Raw genomic sequence first — 24,204 nt, 5'->3', positions numbered from 1 at the left:
AGAGAAAAAAAAGAAGGATGGTATGAAATAATTGAGATACGCTCTTAATGTAAGAGATCCTTACCACCAGTTGGGGAGCCAGAACATTCAAATGTAACCTCAGGAACGTATCAGTGAGTGCAAAATAACAGAGTAATGGTATGAAATTAAATGCTTAAGTGGTGAGGGGCTACAAAGAAGTAATGTGAACCATTTTCAAATAAGTTCTTATGTGCAGTTCAACCTAAGTAGGTTATCAAAGGTATTTATACTAAGCACTAAAAGCTAAGTATTAAATACTAAAAGCTGCCTGTGTCAGCACTGGCCCAGGACATCCCCAAGGAGAGTGCTGGCTAAAGGTCTGGAACTTTAACTCTTCAGAGTTCTTTACTTAGCACATCAATCAGATGTTTACTTTCTGCTTCTTTGTTCTTTAGCCCTGCTCCTGGGGGACATCTCCATCTTAACGGGGCCTTAGTTTGAAATTGGGGTTCGGGATCCTAACTTAATGACTGAGCGTGCTTGGGTTCCACCCAGTCGCAATTGGCCAAGATTTGGTCCTCTCAAGGCCTTTCCTCCGGAGAGATTAATTCCTCAACGCCTGCTCTCCACTTTCCAGCCTTTTCTTAAGGCGCTTCTTTCAGCCTAGTATCTGTGACCAACTTCTCCTTCCTAGGCCCTCTCATTATTATTTAAATGTCCATTCTTTTGGGGGCTTCAACTTCACTAAAAACATTCCTTCCTCTTCCTCCGCCTCGTAACTCTCTGCTCAAGCATCTGGATTCCAGAGGTCATTTGAGCTAAGTGGGGTTCAAAGCTTTTCTGACTCTGGTACTGCATTCCCCACTTTCAAATCACATTTTTCACCCCAGGGCCCCCAGTGGTCTCAAACCCAAACACAGTGCGGGAAGGAAGTGGGCGCTCGCCACAGAGTTAAATTGGGAATTCTTTGAGCTGCAGCTTCTGGAGAATGGTTTTGCCTCCTCCCCGCGACATCAACTAACTCACTTGCTGTTAGCTAAGGGCAAGGACAATGTCTCCTCTACCAGACAGGAAACTTGATGGCGGACGCTATCCTTTAGTTCCTTTTTCAATTCCCCATTCCCATCCCTTCGAGACCAGGATGGTTCTTAAAATACAAACTTTCTTTTACAAAACATCCCTCCGCAACTTTGAGTTTATATAATAAACGGAAACGTCCTTTAAACAATCAGGCTACGAAGGGGTTAAATCTAATCTCAGCAACCTGATGGGTTCTGGGGGGTTTCCTTCCTCGACTCTAGAAATTAAAACGACCGGGAAGGGAAATTTTGCCCAAGGTAAAGATGAGAACCGTTTACATCAACTGTCAGGCTTCTGCCCCAAACAAGAATGGCTACCCACGCCCACAAACAGAGCCACTCACGTAACTAAAAAATGGTTGGCTCCGGGTTCCACCACTGGAGTCACTTTCTGCCCAACTTCAAAATGGCGCTCACTAGCTTCACCAAAATGATCGAACCTCCCAGCACCCTCTCTGGCCCGTAATGTCAGGTGACGCGAGACCCAGCCGGAAGTGAAGGAAAAAGCGCTTCAGCCCGCGGCGCCTGCGCAGAACGCTCCAGACGCTGAGAGGCAGGAGGCACTAGGGATCGTCCGCAGGATTGGGACTGCTACAGAGGCCGCCACGGAGCCCGCCGGAGCCACCGTTCCTGCTGCTGCTGCCGCCGCTGCCCGAATCGGAAGCGTCGGGCCGCAGCCGCCGGCAATGCCGCGAAGGAAGGTGAGAAACGGGAGAGGAGGGATGGCGGGTTTCTAAGGACAGTCGATTGAGCACCGTGACGCAGTTGGCCACGCCTCACAGTGCTTGGGTCCCAACTTCCCGCTCTCCCGAACCTTGTTCAGCCACCCTCTCTTCTGTCCATATCCAACAGAAAAATGTGGGCCCGACCCTGGCCTCGGCCTATGCTTGCAACTATTCCCGCCCTCTGCTTGCCTGGATCGGAGGCGTTCTTCCTAATTGGTCGCTGAAACGTCTGGAAGCATATTGATTGGCTGGTGACGCCGCCTGTTTGGGCCCAACGGTCACCTCCCCGCGTGCGGGGTGGTGTCTGGCCCCGGCCCCAGCGCTCTCCCACTGGCTGGAGAGAACGATCCCTCCTCTTCTGGTTGGTCGGGGTTGGCAGTCTGTCCTGTGGGGGCGCGGCTTAGGCGGACCTCGATTGGGTGGCCCGAATCCCCGCCTTTCCGAGCGGGGACGCTGATAGGTGCAGAGGCGGGGTTTTGGAGGCCTCGTTACCTTCCAGGTGAGGGGCACAACAAAGCAGAAGACTGAGTGGTGGGAAGTCAGCGTCCACTCCCAGGGGATCCCTCTCAGGCCAGTTGCCTCCGAGCAGTTGCCTCTTTCCTTATTTGCTAGTTCGACAGCGCCTAGAAAATGCAGTTGGTAAAAACTAAAAACTTCTAGAATTAGAAGGCACTTAGAAGATCAGCCAGGAATGGCCCCGTCCTTCCTTCTTACAGCTGAACTAACGGAGGTCCATGGAGTGCCGCGAGCCACTCAGGCCTCTCAGGATCAGTGGCAGATCCAGAATGTAGAACAAATGTAACTCAGTTCAACAAATGTCTATTGACTACTTTCTGCGCGGTGGTTGCTGAGGATTCAGAAATTAATTAGATGTGATCCCTGGCTTAAGGGTATCACAGCCCAATAGGAGAAAACAGACATGAATAACCTTAGAAGGATGTAGTAAGTTCTCAGCTTGGAGGTGTATACAAAATGTTGCAGGAGGGAAGTGAAGGAGCAGTTAAGTCTGCCCTGGAGTACAGTGGGAGGTATATTGGTAAAAGCCACAGAAAAGAGCTGAGTTCCAGGATCAAGCCAGGAAGGAACAAGTCTCACGTCAAGGCTTTAAATATCTAGGTAATTAGACTATAATGGTGACTTTTAAGATTCCCCCTTCATTTCAGCCGTTTTCTGTGATTCTTGCTCATTTCCTGGCAGGTTACCCTTAAGGTATTTGGAAAACTGGGTGGTATTCTTACTCATATCAATAGAAATCTTTCTCTTCACAGAGGCTTTTCAGGTTGAAAATGTACACTTTTTAATGCCTCCCAAAATGACCTCAGCTGGTGGGTGGTATGTATGTGTTTGTTTGTTTGTTTGTTTGTTTTTGAGACGAGGTTTTGCTCGTTTCCCAGGTCGGAGTGCAATGGCATGATGTTGGCTCACTGCAACCTCCGCCTCCTGGGTTCAAGCGATTCTCCTGCCTCAGTCTCCCTAGTAGCTGGGATTACAGTCGGATTCCATGACGCCCAGCTAATTTTTGTATGTTTAATAGAGACGGGGTTTCACCATGTTGGTCAGGCTGGTTTCGAACTCCTGACCTCAGGTGATCCACCCGCCTCGGCCTCCCAAATTACTGGGATTACAGGCATGAGCCACCACGCCCGGCCGGTGGTATGTATGTTAAGGCTAACCAAATGCAGGAATAATATTGGTGCCTTGAAATAGGGCCACAGTCCTCTTTCTTAATTTCCCAAATACCAGGAGTTACTTGAAAATGTACATTTTTTTAGTAACCTGTTTGGCGGCAAACCTGTCTTAATCTGTCCTGAGGCTACTTATGGTTTTTGTGTGTCTCATTTAGTGTGACTGTTTATATTTTTTGCTGCAGAAATATTATTATGTTTTGTTATTGGGTGGTATTTGCAGGATACATGCAAAGTACTCCCCTTCTAAAAATCCAAAACAATTACAAATTCTAAACACAACTGGCCCTCAGGGTTTTGAATAAAGAATTGGGACTTACAGTGTGAATCTTTGTATTGTTTTTAGCAAATATTTTTTCCTTTTTGGTTTTATAAAGGGTATAGCGTTAGTGCTTGATTGATAAAAGTTATCTTTATGGCTAAGAAAGAACTCCTCAGGAGGATAATAATTGACAAATACTTGTTCATTGAAAAGATGGTTTTGAAAACAACTGTTTTTGAATACCCATGAGTCTTCATGTGCAAGCTGTCTTTTTGGAAGATAGATGGCTTTCATGTGGAGAAACTTCAAGGATAGATGGCATACGCACTAACAATTTTCATCTTTTTCTGCTTAAATTCTTTTGGGATTAGAGTTGTGGTCCATGATATTTTGAGATAGTATGTGGTTTTTAAAAAATGTGATAGCTTTTCATGGAGACATTGAACGAAAGCTACTGTAAGTTAAATGAGGTCCAGCACCAACGATTTTCTCACTACAGTGGACCTTTTTTGTGATGTTGATCTCCAAATGGTCTTGGTTAATACTTAGTGCTAATACAGTAAGAATTAATTCTCTTCATGGCCGGGTGTGGTGGCTCATGTCTGTAATCCCAGCACTTTGGGAGGCCAAGGCGGGTGGATCGCCTGAGGTCAGGTGTTCAAGACCAGGCTGGCCAACATAGTGAAACCCCGTCTCTACTAAAAATACAAAAATTAGCTGGACGTGGTGGCAGGCGCCTGTAGTCCCAGCTACTCGGGAGGCTGAGGCAGGAGAATCACTTGAACCCGGGAGGCGGAGGTTGCAGTGAGCCACGATTGTGCCCTTGCACTCCAGCCTGGGCAACAAGAGCGAATGAAACAGAAGCTCTTCATTTATTTAACAAAAGTCCCTTATTTGTAGGTTGTTCCATTTAAGTGTTCTAAATAAAGTGAAGTTGCCTGGGGGTTGGGAGGATGGGAAATGCTTGTGGAATCCTTATTTAGGTTTGAACTTGGGGTTTTCAGTGTCACAGCTTGTTTTATTTTCAATGTTAATGCAAACTCTTAGACCAAATGCTTCTATGCTAATATCTGGATCTATGGTATTACAGAGGAATGCAGGCAGTAGTTCAGATGGAACCGAAGATTCCGATTTTTCTACAGATCTCGAGCACACAGACAGTTCAGAAAGTGATGGCACATCCCGACGATCTGCTCGAGTCACCCGTTCCTCAGCCAGGCTAAGCCAGAGTTCTCAAGGTAAAAAATCTTCATTTTTCCTTACCACTCTTCACATCTGGCTGACTGGCCCATCACATTATTTTCCTAGTTAATGTGGAAACTGGTCCCTTGGCTTGGTGTAGATGACAGTGCACCAGATGATTGGTAAAATGTAGAGTGAATGCAGAGTTGTCAGGTCTTTAACAATGCTTCTGTTGGGGGCTACTATCCAATTTGTAGACCCAAAGGAACTGTGGATGGTATAATGGATAGAGGCACACGTATGTCTTGAGTTGTTTGTTTGTTTGTTTGTTTTTTTAGATCGCAGTGTCTCCATCAGTAAAATGGGAATGTTATCCCTTCACTTTCTGTTTGAATGTTTGAGGCTTAGGGACTTGAAGTCCAGATGATATCTGACTTATGGTGGTTTGATTTAATTTTTTTTTTTTTTAACTTTACAGTGGTGCTAAAGCAGTATGCATTCAGTGGAAACTTTTAGAATTTTGAATTTCGGTCGTGTCCTGGGCCAGCGATATGTGGCCCAAATATTTTCTCATGTTGCTGAGCGGTGGCAATGAGCCATAACTCCAGTCAGTGAGCCGTAACTCCCAGTCAGCCATTTGATCATGAGCGTAAACCAGTACTCTTCAGTGTACTGTCTTTAATAAATTATATGCAATATTCAACACTTTATTAAAAATAGGCTTTGTGTTAGATGATTGTGCACAATTGTAGGCTAATGTAAGTGGTTTGAGCCTATTTAAAGTAGGCTAGGCTAAGCTATGATGCTCGGTAGGTTAGGTGTATAGTGCTTTTTTTATTTTCTGGAGACAGGGTCTTGTGCTCTGTTGCACAGGTTGGAGTGCAGTGGTGTGATCTTGGCTCACAGCAGCCTTGACCTCCTTGGCTCAAGTGGTCCTCCCACCTCAGCCTTCTGAGTAGCTGGGACTACAGGTGCACGCCACCATGCCTAGCTAGTTTTCTTTGTTTTTTGTAGAGACGAGGTCTTATGTTGTCTAGGCTGGTCTCAAACTCCTGGACTCAAGCAGTCCTTCCACCTTGGCCTCCCAAAGTACTGGGGTTATAGATGTGAGCCACCATGTTCAGCCTGTAAATGCATTTTTAACTTATAATACTTGCAACTTATGATGGTTTTATTGAGACTTAACCCCATTATAAGTCAAGGAGCATCTGTAGTCTCTTGGACTTATTATTGGCAGAGGCCCACTTCTAAAACCATGTTTAATTCTGGAATGTAATCCAATAAACACTTGATAGATATTAATAGTTGTACCAAAATATCAGTGTGGAAAAATGGAATTTTGCTTTGGTAATAAGGAATCGAGAATCTTGGGGTTGGAAGGTAGTTTCAAGTATCTCTAGTGCATTTAGGCATCTGGGGTTAGATTTGGAGGGTACCCTTGACCCTCCTGGCTCTGCTTTGGTATTCCCTGAGGAGGAAAGAAGGTTGGAGCTAATACAGAAAGCTGATGATCAATAGGTGATAATAGATTAAGGGAAAAAAACTTCAACATGTTTTGAGCACTTCAACAGTGTTGCTTTGGTTAATTTTTTTTTTTTTTTTTGAGATGGAGTCTCGCTCTGTCGCCAGGCTGAGTGCAGTGGCATGATCTTGGCTCACTGCAACTTCCGCCTCCTGGGTTCAAGCAGTTCTCCTGCCTCAGCCTGCAAGTAGCTGGGACTACAGGTGCACGCCACCATGCCCAGCTAATTTTTGTATTTTTAGTAGAGATGGGGTTTCACCATGTTGGCCAGTATAGTCTCAATCTCTTGACCTCATGGTCTGCCTGCCTCGACCTCCCAAAGTGCTTGGATTATAGGCGTGAGCCACCACGCCCTGCTGCTTTGGTCACTTTTATATGAGTATGTTGCACAATGAGAGAAAAACCATCAGTTTTTCAAGCAAGAAAGTGGGAATATCCTCTTTAACAACTGTTCCTAACTTTATTTTTGAATTTAGGATTTCAGCTAAAGTATTGCTATTGTCTCTTGATTTCTTAAGCTTTAAATTTTTACCACAATGAGATTATGGATAAATAGCTACTATAACTCAAGCAGTATGTTATGTACTAGGAACCATGATAGAAAAATCATAGTTCCTGTCCTCAAGGATCTTACAGTTCAGTGCAAGATACAGATATGAAAATTAATCATGGGAATAAATTATGGCAAGGGCTGTGAGAGGGGTTTGCATAGAGTACTACATAAGCCCAGAGGTGGGATAGCCAACTTAGGGCAGCACTCCTACAATGATGAAGTCTTTTTTGTTGTTGTTGAGACAGAATCTCGCTCTGTCGCCTAGGCTGGAGTGCAGTGGCATGATCTTGGCTCACTGCAGCTTCCGCCTCCTAGGTTCAAGGAATTCTCCTGCCCCAGCCTCCCAAGTAGCTGGGATTACAGGCGAGCACCACCATACCTGGCTATTTTTTGTATTTTTAGTAGAGACAGGGTTTTGCTGTGTTGTCCAGGCTCATCTTAAACTCCTGATCTCAAGTGATCTGCCTGCCTTGGCCTCCCAAAGTGCTGGGATTACAGGCGTGAGCCGCCGTGCCCAGTTGCACACTGATGTCTTAAAGGCTCTGATAGGAATTTACAAGTTGAAAGATGGGAATATGTTATTCTCGGCAGATGGAACAGCATATGCTAAGGAAAAGACATAAAGTTCGTAGAAAGTATAATTGACCATGCGCTAGACACCTGAAAACTAAATATTCAAAACAGCTAGGAAATGCGTAAGCGCCAAGTCTCTTTCTGGTTATCATACCTCATGACCACAGAGTTGCACAACTCCAGGGGTACCATTTACAATGTCAGCAATGTAAGGTGGTCCTCCCTAGAGCAAAATGTAGATCATATTGTGAAAGGAGGCCCTTTGGAGATGTACAAATTGATAACCTTGCTCTGTGCTAACTTTTCTCACCCGAAAGTTGGGAAATTTTCAGTTTTCTTCTTTGGAGAATCTATAAGATTTCTTCAGATTTTTTGTTTTTAAAATATACGTTGGGGGGTGCAGCCGTGAGAGAGTGAGGCTGACACCACGCCCTGGCCTGTGCATCCCGCCCTCCGAAAAAAAAATTAATTAATAAAAATAAAATATACTTTAGAGAGGATTTTGAATGTTCTCACCACAAAGAAATGACAAGTGTTTGAGATATGGATATGCTAATTATTTTGATTTCATCATTACACAATGTATACGTCTATCAGCACATCACAGTATACTCCATAAATATGTACACTTATATGTCAGTTAAAACAAAACTAAGACTGCTAGGGACTTACGCGGAGGGAATTGAGCCAGCGTCACCACAATGTTGTTGTTGGAGAGCGAGGAGTTCCTGACGGAGCTGACCAGACTTTTCCAGAAGTGCCGGATGTTGGGCAGCATCTATACCACCTTGAAGAAGTATGGTGGGCGAACCAAACCTGTTCCAAAGAAAGGTTCTGTGGAGGGCTTTGAGCCCTCAGACAAGTGTCTGTTAAGAGCTATCGATGGGAAAAAGAAGGTCAGCACTGTGGGGAGCTCCAAGCAAGTGAATAAGTTTCAGATGGCTTATTCAAACCTACTGAGTGCTAACATGGATGGGCTGAAGAAAAGGGACAAAAAGAACAAAAGTAAGAAGACCAAAGCAGCAGCACAGTAAAGGGCACAAATTTCCTGCTTTCACCTATTAACTATTGAATTGTTATTTTTTCCTTTGGTTTTTACTTTTGGCCACATAGCTAGGTTTCTGGTTCCCCTACACTAGGTGTTTTCACATAAGATGTAGGATCCTTTTGCAAAGAATAGTTGCAATGTTTATAGGGTAGTTGTGGTAAGAATCTAGTTTATTTTACATTTGGCTAATTGGTCTGTACTGCATGGTTATATACTCCTGGATTATAGATTAGAAGTCTGTAGTCATCTCTGAAGAGCAAGCTATGATTAAACATGCCTCTTTATAAAAAAAAACACACAAAAAAACTAAAACATATCTACATATATTTTTAAAAAATGCTTTAATTTCAGCTTTGAATTTCCTTCATTTCCTTTGTCATCAGGTTAGAGATATAAAAGGGCTGCTGAGTGCCTCAGAATAGGTTTTTCCATCCAAAAAACAAAATGCTGCATTCCTGCTTTACCTTTACGAATATATTATGATTGTGCCAGAGAGGGTAATAAGAAAAAAAATCAGCCCCTTAAGAACGGAAATCGTTTTGTTTGTTGTTATATCTTTGGTAATAGAATATCTGTTTTATGGTGGGTTAGAAAAAGGGCAGAATGAGAGGATGCAGTTAATATTTATAAAGCACTGTGTACCACGGGTCATGTTAAGTGCTTCACATGCATTATCTCACCTATTCCCCACCACAGTGTTATGAGGACTGTGCTGCTGGTATTTTCCTTTTCAATAGGTCAGGAAACAGGCTTGGAGAACATAACTTGCCCAGGATGCTGCAGCTAGTTGGTATGGTGGAGTGGAGTTGAATCAAGTTCAGTCCTAATTCCAGAACCTAAACTTATTAATGCTGTACTACATTACATCTGTATACCTGAGCTAGGCGCTTTTGCTTATATTTTATTTAATAAATAGATATTTTAAGGATTTGTTGGATTTTGTGAAATATGAAGAGGAGGAGCGACATTCTAATAAATTATATGGATAGGTAGTAAAACAGATTTCCATCTTTTTTCTTTATTTTCTTTTAAAATTGGGATCAGATTCCAGTCCTGTTCGAAATTTGCAGTCTTTTGGCACTGAGGAGCCTGCTTACTCTACCAGAAGAGTGACCCGTAGTCAGCAGCAGCCTACCCCAGTGACACCGAAAAAGTACCCTCTTCGGCAGACTCGTTCATCTGGCTCAGAAACTGAGCAAGTGGTTGATTTTTCAGATAGAGGTGAGTGGGTATGGTATGACTTAGACCTATTACAGAGCATCTGGGTAAAATTCTTTTTAAGGAGGGCTTGGGGCCACTGCAGGTAGATGCCTAATACTTCAGCTAGATGAATGCTGTTTGCTTGCTTCCTTATGTCTTTTTTTTTTTTTTTTTTTTTTGAGACGGAGTCTCGCTCTATTGCCCAGGCTAGAGTGCAGTGGCGCAATCTTGGCTCACTGCAAGCTCTGCCTCCCGGGTTCACGCCATTCTCCTGCCTCAGCCTTGTGAGTAGCTGGGACTACAGGCACCCGCCACCACGCCAGGCTAATTTTTTGTATTTTTAGTAGAGACGGGGTTTCACTGTGTTAGCCAGGATGGTCTCAATCGCCTGACCTCGTGATCCACCTGCCTCAGCCTCCCAAAGTGCTGGGATTACAGGTGTGAGCCACTGTGCCCGCCTCCTTTCTTACGCCTTGCTGAGGACAGTTTGATATCAGAATATTCTCAAGGTCCAGAATAGCTGGAGTATATTAAATCAGACCTGTAATAGGAAAAAGAGACTGGGCCCTTCTTAACCACAGATGAAAAGGGCTTGAAGCAGACTTTTCTTATAGCCATACTTCTCAGTCCATTTATCTCCAAATTTCTTAATGCAGAGGTTACAGACTGGTGAACTACTTACTTCTAGCTGTCCGCATGGTTGGTTGGTTTGCTTGCACAGTGTTTAAAATTTTTTAAATTTGTTGCTAGTGTATGAAAACAGAATGATTTCATATAAAAACCTGGATTAATAGTTTATTTTAAACAATGAAAAGATCTGGGAACACTGGGTGGCCAATCACCCATAGTAATAATTGGCTGGAGTTGAATAGTAGTTGTCCCCTTTAGATGGACAATGAGCTGTCTATTTGGCCTTGCTGAGCCCCTGTAGGCATTTGGTTTGCAATTCCTGATTTAGAGTCTGGAATTTCAAGATTGAATTGTTAGACTACAAACAGGCTCACTCAAGAATCTAAGTCCATTCACATCTTACACCAAGCCTGTTCAGTGTCATCCAGAAAGACAATCACTGTCACTCATCTTCTGTCCTGTGTATCTCCTGGAAGGGAAGTGGGATAGTAATATTTTAAAAATGTATTTCCATCTAGATTTGATTATCCATGATTAGCAACTCAGGAGAAATACAGATAGGTGTAATAGATGAAGTACAAATTTAATTTTAATCAGAATTTAAAGTTGCACAAAATGAATGGTGTAGAAGTGCCTCTTCATTTTCCATTTAGCCGTCTGGCAGCTGAGTAGCTGAAAGTTACTGGTTAAATCATAGAAAAAGAATCTGGGAAGCCCATAAACTCTTCTGAATAGTAAACTTCTAAATAAATGAACTCCACTCATAACTTCTACCAATTGCTTTTGCTTTAGAAACTAAAAATACAGCTGATCATGATGAGTCACCGCCTCGAACTCCAACTGGAAACGCACCTTCTTCTGAGTCTGACATAGACATCTCCAGCCCCAATGTGTCTCACGATGAGAGCATTGCCAAGGACATGTCCCTGAAGGACTCAGGCAGTGATCTCTCTCATCGCCCCAAGCGCCGTCGCTTCCATGAAAGCTACAACTTCAATATGAAGTGTCCTACACCAGGCTGTAACTCTCTAGGTCAGTGTGCCCCAGCTTCATGACATCCTTTGTTCTGTGGTTCTCCCAGGATCATCCAGAAATGTTTTGTGTTCTGTTGGGATTTAGCTTCTTAGGCTCTTCAGTGATCATGTGCTGAGTGATAATGAGTTGCTCATTGAATAAAAGCATTTCTCTTCTTGGCCGATGGTCCATAATAATAGATCTGGTTGTAAGGAAATTAACTATGATGAGCCATTCAGTTTATCTAGAGCTTTTCCCAGTGAAAAATTCCCTCATTTTCCTAGCAAAAGCAAAAAAGACTATCTCCAAATATCTTACTGCGTGGCACATAGCTTGTACTCAGTGAGGACTAGTTAAGGATAAGGTAGTGCAGAATAGTGGTTGCATGGCCATAGCTGTTAAGGAAATGAGAAAAACATTTCCTGTCAAGAGGCTGTGAAATTAGGAGTACACATGGGACCCTGGCCTTCTGTAACTTTAGTAGCTTTAGGTCTCTTGCTTTGTGTACTTAGTAAATATAAACAGGATAAAATATTTCTTCTGGGATAAATAAGTATCGTATTATTTTCTTATGAGTTTTACCCCTTAATGAATTACTTCAGAGATTCTTGTGGTTTGAACCTTATTTGTGCACCTTCGGTGAGCTGAGGTGCAAATATTGGGCTTAAGGTTTTGTCTAGAGTTGAAAGATGCTGATTGGGAGGTAAGGGGCCTTTCACTACTGGGTCTACTTCTCAAATTCACCCTTTGCATGTGGCTATCAAGTTTGAAAAACTGTAGAACAGAGTAAGTTGCTGCTTGACAGGCCAACAGTACACTTTCTGTAGTGTGTTTTGTTTGTTTGTTTGTTTGTTTTTGAGATGGAGTCTCGCTCTGTCGCCCAGGCTAGAGTGCAGTGGTGTGATCTCGGCTCACTGCAGCCTCCGCCTCCCAGGTTCAAGCGATTCTCCTGCTTCAACCTCCTGAGTAGTTGGGATTACAGATGCCCACAACCACACCTAACTTTTGTATTTTTAGTAGAGATGGGGTTTCGCCATGTTGGTCAGGCTGGTCTCGAACTCCTGACCTTGTGATCTGCACGCCTTGGCCTCCCAGAGTGCTGGGATTACAGGCATGAGCCTTTTGTTTGTTTTTATAGAGAGACAGGGGTCTCACTTTGTTGCCCAGGCAGGGGTGCAGTGGCATGATCATAGCTCACTGCAACCTTAACTCCTAGGCTTAAGTGATCCTCCCATCTCAGCCTTCCAAGTAGCTGGGACTACAGGCACGTGCCTTTCAAGCTTGGCTTTTTTTTTTTTCTCTTTTTTAGTGATGAGGTTTTTGCTGTGTTGTTCAGGTTGGTCTTCAACTCCTGGGCTCAAGCGATCCTCCCCACTCAGCCTGCTGAGTAGCTGGGACTACAAGCGTGAGCCACCATGCCCAGAAAAAAACTTTTCTATAGTGTTTAATTAATTTGGATTGTTTCCTGGCCTTTTTTTTTTTTTTTTTTGAGACTGAGTCTTGCTCTGTCCCCCAGGCTGGAGTGCAGTGGCGCGATCTTGGCTCACTGCAAGCTCCGCCTCCCAGGTTCACACCATTCTCCTGCCTCAGCCTCCCGAGTAGCTGGGACTACAGGTGCCCGCCACCATGCCCGGCTAATTTTTTGTATTTTTAGTAGAGACGGGGTTTCACCATGTTAGCCAGGATGGTCTCGATCTCCTGACCTCATGATCCACCCGCCTTGGCCTCCCAAAGTGCTGGGATTACAGGCATGAGCCACCGTGCCTGGCCATTTTCTGGTCTTATAGCAGTTTCTTAGATAATTTCAAACCATCAAAATGAATAAATACAGCAAAGTTGTCTTGAACTCCATACCAGTTGTCACTCAAAGAAGATAATTGTTTCAGGCCTGCATTGATTTCCTTGGAATAAATAATGAGAAAAACTAAGAAAGACAATATATAATACTAGTATATGATATGATGGCTAATGTGCTTTAAGAGTTTAAGGGGATCGGCTTGCCATGCAGCAAGAAAAGGAATTTTCCTCTGCTTCTGCTTGTTACTAACCATGCATTGCTAAATTGTTAATTTTATGTACTATATTTGGTCATTCATGCAGCAAATATTTACTGAATACTGGTCATGTGCCAGATACTGTTTTTAAGTTATGAGGATGTAGCTATGAACAAGTCAAAGTCTCTGCTCTCATGGAGCTTACAGTCTAGGTGAGGAAGGCAAATACATAGACGTATAATATATTAACTGGAGGTAAATGCTGTGAAGGAAAATGAAACTGGGAGTACTGAGGGTAGGATATTATGTGTGTATATACATACATATGTATATGTATATGTGACATATATATGTAGTTGGCTAGGAAAAGCTGCTCTGATATGGTCACATTTGAGTGGAGATTTGCTGTTGGAATATTTGAGAATAAGCATTATGGGTAAGGAGAACAGCAAGTGCTCTGGGCAAGAGCATAGTTAACCAGTTTGAGGAACACTTAGAGGCCAATATACCTGGGGCAGAATGACCAGAATGGAGAGGAGGAGATAGGTCAGAATGGGGCCTGATTGTGTTATTTATGTCCTGAAGTTAACCTCTTAATGGGGTAGACCATAGGGTAAATAAAAAATATGTTGTATTAGAGGAAAGTTTACTTGTATTTGTTTATTTATTTATTTTGGAGACAGAGTCTCACTCTATAATTACCAGGCTGGAGTACAGTGGCATGATCACTCACTGCAACTTCCGCCTCCCGGGCTCAAGCGATTCTCGTGCGTCAGCCGCCTGAGTAGCTGGGGATTACAGGCATGTGCCACCACGCCTGGCTAATTTTTTGTATTTTTTAGTAGAGACAGGGTTTTGCCATGTTGGCTAGGCTGGTCTCAAACTCTTGGGCTCAAGTGAAAAAGTTTACTTTGACTTTGGTTTTAATGTATTGGAACTTTGAAAAATATGAACCTGAGCTTCCAAAGTATCCTTTTTTTTTTGAGGCAGAGTCTCAGTCTGTCACCTAGGCTGGAGCGCAGTGGTGCGATCTCAGCTCACTGCAGCCTCCGCCTCCCAGGCTTAATTGATCCTCCAACCTCAGCCTCCCAAGTAGCTGGGACTACAGGCACATGCCACCATGCCCAGCTAATATTTGTATTTATTGTAGAGACAGGGTTTCACCAAGTTGCCCAGGCTGGTCTTGAACTCCTGGGCTCAAGTGACCCTCCCACCTCAGCCTCCCAAAGTGTTGGGATTACAGGTGTGAGCCACTGCACCGGGCCCCAAAATATTCTTGACCCTAGTCTATTCCTTAAGAGTTTTATGTACTTGTGAAAAATTAAAACTATAGGAAAGTTTGAAGTACATTAAGTAAAAATTTCCCTTCACTCATACCCCCAGAACTGTGCCACAGATACAAAACTTCTGTTTGCAGTTTTCTATGAATGCTTCCAAGTTTTTCTACATATATAAGCACACATATATGTACACATATTTCCTTTTTGTGATTATTCATAAAACGGAAAATAGGATACATTTGTTGGTTGTACATCTTGGATATTTGTATTTAGAGGCTTGTCTTTTTAAAAGATGCAGAGATTTCATTATATTGATAGTTTATAAATTATTTAAATTGTCTTATTGACATTTAGATTGTTTCTCATTTTCAGCTTTTTTGAACAATATTGTAATGGGTAGCCTTGTATGTACATATTTTGGTGTCTTTGTAGCAAATCTGTAGGATAAATTCAGAGCAGTGGAATTTTTAGGTCAATAGATCAGCTGTTCCTTTTTTATTGTAGATAATAGATTGGTTTTAATTAACATATAAAATAAAGCATGCCCTGAATAAATTACTAAGAAGTATGGATATGCCTGGGTGCGGTGGCTCATGCATGTAATCCCAGCACTTTGGGAGGCCGAGGTGGGCAGATCACCTGAGGTCAGGAATTCGAGACCAGCCTGGCCAACATGGTGAAACCCCATCTCTATTAAAAATACAAAGTTAGCCAGGCTTGGGGTTGGCGCTTGTAATCCCAGCTACTGGGGAGGCTGAGGCAGGAGAATCGCTTGAACATGGGAGGTGGAAGTTGCAGTGAGCTGAGATTGGCCATTGCACTCCAGCCTGGGCAACAAGAGTGAAACTCCATCTCAAAAAAAATAAGACGTATGGATACATAGTATCTGAAAAGCAAGTCTTGCAATAGTAGTGACATTACTTTTTTTTGAGACAGGGTCTCTCTGTCATGTAGGCTGGAGTATGGTGGTGTGACCATGACTCACTGCAGCCTTGACTTCCTGGGCTTAAGTGATCCTGCCACCTCAGCTTTCTGAGTAGCCAGGACTACGGGCATGGACTACTGTGCCTGGCTAATTATTTTTATTTTTGTAGAAATGGAGTCTCACTATGTATGTCGCCCAGGCTGGCCTCAAGCTCTTGGAATCACATAGTCCTCCTGTGTTGGCCTCCCAAAGTGCTGGGATTACAGGTGTGAGCCACTGAGCCCAGCTGTTGCTACATTCTATGTATGGTATTTGATCAGTGAGGATGGTTTTTCGTGTTCAAGATAATTTTGCGGACCTCTAAAATTGCAATTTTTTTTTTTTTTTTTCTGAGACAGAATCTTGCTGTGTTGCCCAGGCTGGAGTGCAACGATGCGATCTTGGCTCACTACAGCCTCTGCCTCCCAGGTTCAAGCCATTCTCCTGCCTCAGCCTCCGGAGTAGCTGGGATTACAGGCATGCACCACCATGCCGGTCTCATTTTTATATTTTTTTAAGTAGAGACGGAGTTTCACCATGTTGGCCAGGCTGACCTCAGGTGATCTACCCGCCTCAGCCTTCCAAAGTGCTGGGATTACAGGTGTGAGCCACCGTGCCTAGCCCTAAAATTGCATTTTTTAAATTTATTTATTTTATTTATTTATTTTTGAGATGGAGTCTCGCTCTGTCACCCACGCTGGAGTGCAGTGGTGCAATCTCGGCTCACCGCAAGCTCCGCCTCCTGGGTTCACACCATTCTCCTGCCTCAGCCTCCCGAGTAGCTGGGACTACAGGCACCAGCCACCACGCCTGGCTAATTTTTTGTATTTTTAGTAGAGACAGGGTTTCACCGTGTTAGCCAGGATGGTCTCGATCTCCTGACCTCATGATCTGCCTGCCTCGGCCTCCCAAAGTGCTGGGATTACAAGCGTGAGCCACTGCGCCCAGCCTAAAATTGCATTTTTAATAATACAGTCCCAGAGAAATGATGGCCTGAATGTCCTAAAATCACCCATTCATCAGTACTTGGACTGTTTTTTCCTTTTAAAGTTTATTCTATAAAGTATGTTGTGTAAGCTTTAAACTCCACTTTCTTCTTTACCCCAAATTAAATGTCTTTTTTTTTTTTTTATGAAAGATGAAGATTTTTGTAGACTTGCTGTTCAGGTTAGCTAACTTTTTATCTCATTAGCATTGTCCTACGACCCCTTTCAATCTTAGGTGTTTTATAAACCTTTGGGTTGAAGAGAAATATATAAAAAGGAAATAATGTTCAATTCCCTGTTTGTTTTCAAAACAACCAAATGAAAAATAGATGAATGGGCCGGGCGCGGTGGCTCGCGCCTGTAATCCCAGCACTTTGGGAGGCCGAGGCGGGCAGATCACGAGGTCAGGAGATCGAGACCATCCTGGCTAACATGGTGAAACCCCATCTCTACTAAAAATACAAAAAATTAGCCGGGCGTGGTGGCAGGCGCCTGTAGTCCCAGCTACTCAGGAGGCTGAGGCGGGAGAATGGCGTGAACCCAGGAGGCGGAGCTTGCAGTGAGCTGAGATTGCATCACTGCACTCCAGTCGGGCAACAGAGCGAGACTCCATCTCAAAAAAAAAAAAAGAAAAATACATAAATGAAGAGATACCCATTTAAATAAAACAAGCTTTCGTGTTTTGTTATTCCTAACGTTTTTCTGTCTTCAGAAGGCCTTGTGTTACTGCCTGTTTCGGGCTTGGTGGCTCATGCCTGTAATCCTAGCACTTTGGGAGGCGGAGGCAGGAAGATTGCTTGAGTCCAGGAGTTCAAGACCAGCCTGGGCAACACTGAGACCCGTTTCTACAAAAAATTTTAAAATGGGCCCAGCGTGATGTTGTGAGCCTGTAGTCCAAGCTACTTGGGAGACTGAAGTGGGAGGATCACTTGAGCCCAGGAGTTCAAGGCTGCTTTGAGCCATGGTTGCACCACTGCATTCCAGCCTAGGTGACATAAAAAAAATTTTTTAAAGTAAAAAAATCTGATTATAGAAGAATCCTAAATCTTTAAGCAAAACTCAGTTCTCCCTCCAAAAAATAAGTATTTAATCTGGTTTAAAGTTATGTAAGTATGTTTGCTTATATGATAGAAAAGGCCGCTTCTCCATTTTTCATAAATTTGAGTATTGAAAAGGGTTAAATTCAGGTTGGATAACATTGCACAGTAGAAAGAAAAGTACACTTATTATACATATAACCTGATTAATTTAGTATAGGAGAGTTACAGTCCACCGAAAGAAAGTGTTCCTGTTCATAGTCTTGTGCTTTAATTACAAATGTTGACTTCGTGACATTTTGAGATTTGAGAAGTCTAAGAGCAGAAAGAATTATAGTTTATATTGATCATACATAAGCATGTTCAAAGATTGCCAGATCCATCCTGTGGAAGAAAAGAATGAGTGCAAGTTATAGCCCTACCAGCCTTACCTTTGGTGGATTCAGTCTGATCAGACATATATTTGATAAAAATGATGTAGCGAAAAAACAGGTTTGTCTCAGAGAAACATACTACCTTCTAAGCTTGTCTTCTTTCTTGAGATTAAGTTTTCCCTCCTTTAACAGGACACCTTACAGGAAAACATGAGAGACATTTCTCCATCTCAGGATGCCCACTGTATCATAACCTCTCAGCTGACGAATGCAAGGTAATTGTGCTCTCATTTATTCAACACATGCTTATTGAGTGCTTACCGTTTGCCAGGCACTTTGCTAAACACTGGGGATACAATGGCCAACAAGATGGGTAGGGTCCTTGTTCTTACATTGTAGTGGAGGAAACATAAAAAACAATGTGCTTTTTAAGAAAAAACTAGTTAAACAGACAAAAGAATTGTAATATGTAATGAGTGCTTTGAGAGAAATTAACAAGGAGATTATGAAACATTTGGAACATCAGCCACTAGTGCATTGATATTTTCTATTGAAAATTGGCTTTGAAGACTGCTAGGGACTTACTCCACTAAGGAATAACTTGCATAAATATGTGATCTTAATATTTATGCATTCGGTTCTCTTCTCATAAATCTATGAAGTCATTTTGCTTTTAAAAACTTTTCATAATTCTTGTCCCTTTTTCTGTCCATTTCTGTGAAATACTTTTTGTTACTCTCAGTCACACCTACTCTTGGCTAATTCATCTTTTAAATTCTTGAAACATAGCTCCTAAATAAACCTTTGGGATTTTGAGATAATGTATTTAAGTAGAAGCTCAGCTCCTATTTGTGTGTTCTTGTGTGGGTTGCTGTTCCCAAGGATGCAACCAAAGATCTAATTATGGGGAAGCAAGAGTGGAAAATGTTATTAATTAAATGGATTGCTTGAGTAGTATTGGACAGGTTATCTAAGCTGGTTAGACCAAAGTATTATTGTTGTTTTTGTTGTTACTTTGCTAATGACACCAGGGTCACAGGTTTATTCCTGTCTGAGCCAATTTCATTGTGAGGAAAATTAGATTCCCTAGCTAACATTAATTTTCCTTGATTCAGAATTTGTTCTCTTATTTACAGGTAGACCGCAGGGGTAAAAGTTTCTTTTGTGTGGTTAGTCTTTCAGTAAAGTTGTGTACTTTCGGTGCTTATATGGATTTTAAAGTCAATGACCCTACTCTTATTTTTCTTCATTTCAAATCTTTTTATAAGTGGCAGTTCCTTCTGCTCTGTGTAAAAGTAAGTTGTAGATCTTCTCATTGTCCTCCCATTATTCTGGGACTAAATCAAAACAGAAAAAGCTGTGCCCACATCTATGTCAGAAGCAGGAAAGGCTTCAGGTACTTCTTTCTCAGAAAATAACTGCGATCCCTGCTTTTTGAGAGTTGTTCTCTACCACTTGTCTCTAAATATAATGATCTGATACTATGGATGGTTTTACATAAAAATCTTCCCGAGATGTCTTTTGCTTTTGAAATTGTTAGTTTGTAGCAATATGACCATGTTACGTTAAGCAGTTTATTTTAGAAAAAGAAAAATTTCAGTTTGGTGAAGAAAATTCTGACAAAAGGAAACATTTCTATCTTGAATTTATCCTCTTTGTTCTCTCTTCTTTGCAAGGGGCATTAGGCACAGAATAATCCGTCTTTACTACTGGAACATGTGCATGGAGGATCAGGAGAATTTCTGAGATGATATATTTTTATTACATTTAGAACCCTAAGTGGAAAGATTAGACAAATTCCCCACATTTATTAACAGCTCTAGTGTTTTTGAAGAACCTGCATATACGTGATTGCTCTTGAGTTTCCCAGGACACCCTTGCGATCAGTGATGTTACATTTGTATTCAGTCATATATTTCTGTAGCTGCATGTGCCAAATACAGGTGTCTGAGGATTCAGTGAATAAAAGACTGCATTTAAGGAGCTCATGTTCTCACAGGGGGAGGCAACGTAAACCTTCAAATTAATAAGTAAATAATTTTGTGCAGTGATAAGTATTGTGAGGAAAAAAAGACGAATGATATAGAGAGAGTCTGTTTCGGGGGTGAGGGTGGGGATAGCACTGCTTTTCCCAGGATGGTCCTGGAACACCTTCCTGAGGAGATGGCATTTGATCTGGGACGTGGATGATGGCAAAGAAGCAGTTGTGTAAAGATCTAGAAGAAAAGATATCTAAGTGGAAGCAACAGCAAGTGCAGAGGCCATGAGGCGCGGCTAAACTGATGGGTTTGAGAGGCTGAATGAAATTAGGCCGTGTATGGCTGGATCCAGATCATAAAGGACCTTGTGGACCTTGGCACAGGCGTATATTTTTGTTCTGATAGAATGAGAAGCATTTGGGGGCTTTAACAAAGGCACGATAGGATTTCAGGCACACTTTTTAAAACTGAAGACTTGTTAACGTGGAGAATGGAATGTGGGGGCAAGAGTTGATGCAGGGTATAGGGTGCTTGGGAGACTGCATAGAAGTTCAGGCAGTAGTTGGTGGACTGGACTAGCTTTGTATCGGCAGCAATTCTAAGACTAGATTGGATTCAGGATACGTTTTAGAGGGGAGCAACCTGTTAGGCTTGCTGATTGATTTGATGTGAGGTGTGAGAAAAGAGAAGAATCTAGGATAACATTCAAGTTGTTGACCGGATCAGCTGTTTAGACAGTATTGCCATTTATTAATACTGGGAAGATTTGGGGTAGAGCAGATTTGTGGAGAAATGCCAGTCGTTCTGTTTTGACCATTCTGAGTTTTAGTGGTGAAGTGGAATAAGTAGTTGGATATCAGTTCCCAATTCCCAGATTATGAAACAGAAACTGTTGAGAGCTGATGTGATTTGTCTGAGGTCATGTAACTACAGAATTAAGTTTCCCTGGAGACTTGAACCCAGGTTTTCTTTTTTTTTTGAGACAGTCTCGCTCTGTCACCCAGGCTGGAGTGCATTGGGGCAATCTCAGCTCACTGCAATCTCAGCCTCCTAGATTCAAGCAATTCTCATGCCTCAGCCTCTTAAGTAGCTGGGATTACAGGTGTGCGCCACCACGCCTGGCTAGTTTTTGTAGTTTTAGTAAAGACGGGGTTTCACCATGTTGCCCAGCTGGTCTTGAACTCCTGGCCTCAAGTGATCTGCCCACCTTGGCTTCCCAAAGTGCTGGGATTACAGATGTAAGGCACTGCATGTGGCCAAGCCCAGGTTTTCTTTCTCTTTTTTTTTTTTATTTTTTGAGACAAAATCTCGCTCTGTTGTCCAGGCTGGAGTGCAGTGGCGCGATCTCGGCTCACTGCAACTTTTACCTCCCGGGTTCAAGCAATTCTCCTGCCTCAGCCTCCCGAGTAGCTGGGATCACAGGCGCCTGCCACCACGCCTGGCTAATTTTTTGTATTTTTAATAGAGGCGGGGTTTCACCATGTTGGCCAGGCTGGTCTCAAACTCCTGACCTTAGCTGATCTGCCCGCCTCGGCCTCCCAAAGTGCTGGGATTACAGGTGTGAGGCACCACACCCAGCCCAAACCCAGGTTATCTAATGTTTTCTTTGTACTTCCATACTCTATTCTTGCACTTCCTCATGCTTTTTTTTTAAAATTTATTGTACTTTGGGAAGAGTCCAGGCTCAGAGTCATCAGACATGATTAAAACCTTAGTGATCCCATCATTTAGCTGTGATCATTTCAACTTCTCTGATCCTGTTATTGGCTGAGAAGGCAGAATGTGAAGCTTGCCTTATCTTTTTCTTGCAGAGATTGTGACAATAAGTGTGAAGACCCTTTGAAAGTAAAGTACAACATAAATCCAAGGCGTTATCATTGTATTCTTATGCTTTAAGTAAACGTAGTCTTAGAAGCAGGTGGATTTATTGACGTTGTTGATGGTTGCAGGTGAGAGCACAGAGCCGGGATAAGCAGATAGAAGAAAGGATGCTGTCTCACAGGCAAGATGACAACAACAGGCATGCAACCAGGCACCAGGTATGGGCCTTGTTAAAGCGCTGGCCATTCATAGTTTGAGGTCCGTTTCTTGGATCTCCTCTATAATTGTCTTCAGGCATGTCTATGCCTCATTTCCTGTGGTATGTCTTCCAGACGTAAACTTAGAATCATGTTTGTTTTTCAAACAGTAAATTTTCACAAAACAAACACTTCTACCTCATAAATAAAGGAATCATGCTATCTACAGTAGTAGTAGTAGTAGTAGTAGTAGTAGCAGTAGTAGTTAGTAGATAATTCTGATTATTTGAAAGATTATACTTGCTGCTTCATTTCCTCACTTTGCATCCTTTAAGACTATTGTAGCTTGCTTTCAAACCTCTCCACTCTGCTAGCACCTTTCCAAGGCCACCAGTGGCTTTTCCTCAGCATTTGACACTTGCTGACTGTGTTATTTTTCTTCTACTTATCTCTTCTCTTGGTTTGTAGGGAGCATCCTGGCTTGGTCCTAATCCTCCTCCTGCCTCTCTGAACATTCCTGCCACATTGGTTCACTTAATTCCTTGTTCTTCCCTGAATGCCTTTGGTCTTCACTCTTCCTGTTTTCCTGCCTGGAATGCTATACCTGTACCAAGAAGAGATGGTATTTTCTTTCAAGGCCCGTGCAGTTCTCAGCTGTTGCAGGAATTTTTCCCAAATTCTCTCCCACCGTTAAGGAATTTCTTCCTTACGTATTCCCATTGTAGTGCTCTCAAAATGTTAGCCTTTGTGACATATTATATTTTGTTCATCATTTAGGTGTCTGTTTTTGCAGTTAGATTATAGGTGGATAGCAGAGATATATGGTGATGAGGAAGAAGTTTGACTTTGGAGCCAAACAGATGTGAATTTGAATACTGATTATTTAACTCCAGCTATGTTGTCCTGGGCAGGTCAACTAACCTATTTCTTTGTTAATAAGAAGAGGTGAATAATGCCTACCTGGCAGGGGAGTCAGCTAAATTATGTATGTAAAGTGCCTATACCCAGTGCTTGGCAGGTAAAAAGCACTCCATAAGTGGTAACTACACTTTTCTTCGTTGTCTATCTTGGGTTTAATTTAATTTAATTTAATTTAATTAATTTATGTTTTAGACAGAGTTTCACTCTTTTTGCCCCGGCTGGAGTGCAGTGGTGTGATCTCAGCTCACTGCAACCTCTGTCTCCCGGGTTCAAGTGATTCTCTTGCCTCAGTCTCCCAAGTAGCTGGGATTACAGGGGCACGCCACCACGTCCAGCTAATTTTTGTATTTTTAGTAGAGACAGGGTTTCACCATGTTGGCCAGGCTGGTCTTAAACTCCTGACCTCCAGTAATCCACCTGCCTTGGCCTCCCAAAGTGCTGGGATTATAGGCATGAGCCACCATGCCCAACCTTGGGTTTTATTCTTATTCAATTTTTCTATTTAAATTAATACATATAAATGAATTTTTGTACCACTGTTGATCAGATCAATAAGCATTAATTGGAAAACAGTAAGCATTCTATAAATGATTAGTTGCAATGATCTTAATTTTATTCTTGTTGCTTTGGTGGAGATGTCTATCCTTAGTTTGTGTTAATAGTAAAATAAGTTTGTATTCCTGAACCTATATTTAACTGGCAGTAAACGTGGTGGGGCGATGAGAACCTGATTTGGAATTTTTAAATTGCCATATTCATGAAAAAATTAGCTGGGCTTGGTGGTGTACACCTGTAGTCCCAGTTACATGGAAGGCTGAGGCAGGAGGATGGCTTGAGCACAGGAGGTGGAGGTTGCAGTGAGCCATGATCATGCCGCTGCATTTCAGCCTAGGCGACAGAGCGAGACCCTGCCTCAAAAATAATACAAATGAATAAAATAAAATTGCCATATGATTTGCAGTGTGGCTAGAAAATTTCTGGCATTGTTTTCTCTTTAAAATTTTTTAAATGTTTTGGTACCTTCTTCTTTTTTTGTTTTTGTGCCAGATTCTCACTCTGTCTCCCAGGCTGGAGTGCAGTGGCATGACTGGCTCACTGCAACCTCTGCCTCCCAGGTTCAGGTGATTCTCCCGCTCAGCCTCCCGAGTAGCTGGGGTTACAGGCATGCACCACCATGCCTGGCTAATTTTTGTATTTTTAGTAGAGATGAGGATTCA

The 24,204-nt window shown here is 42.5% G+C and overlaps 1 protein-coding gene across 2 annotated transcripts in view; it reads left to right on the top strand.

Annotated features, from left to right (window-relative positions):
* Positions 1-1,573: 1,573 nt before the first annotated feature.
* The window catches only part of KAT7 (lysine acetyltransferase 7), a 40,387-nt gene continuing 17,756 nt past the window's right edge, over positions 1,574-24,204 (top strand). Inside the window, exons 1-6 of one of the 2 annotated variants that reach the window (XM_009236595.4) lie at positions 1,574-1,741; positions 4,803-4,950; positions 9,635-9,811; positions 11,213-11,452; positions 18,262-18,344; positions 21,998-22,087. In XM_009236595.4, the coding sequence (XP_009234870.1) occupies positions 1,727-1,741; positions 4,803-4,950; positions 9,635-9,811; positions 11,213-11,452; positions 18,262-18,344; positions 21,998-22,087 (753 nt within the window). In that variant the 5' untranslated portion in view covers positions 1,574-1,726. The remainder of the gene's footprint in view (positions 1,742-4,802; positions 4,951-9,634; positions 9,812-11,212; positions 11,453-18,261; positions 18,345-21,997; positions 22,088-24,204) is intronic. The other variant, XM_024235541.3, reaches the window with a different exon arrangement.

The sequence above is a fragment of the Pongo abelii genome, chromosome 19 (assembly GCF_028885655.2).
Source record: "Pongo abelii isolate AG06213 chromosome 19, NHGRI_mPonAbe1-v2.0_pri, whole genome shotgun sequence".
In the NCBI taxonomy this organism is placed as follows: domain Eukaryota; kingdom Metazoa; phylum Chordata; class Mammalia; order Primates; family Hominidae; genus Pongo; species Pongo abelii.
This window is presented reverse-complemented; position numbering and strand designations above follow the sequence as displayed.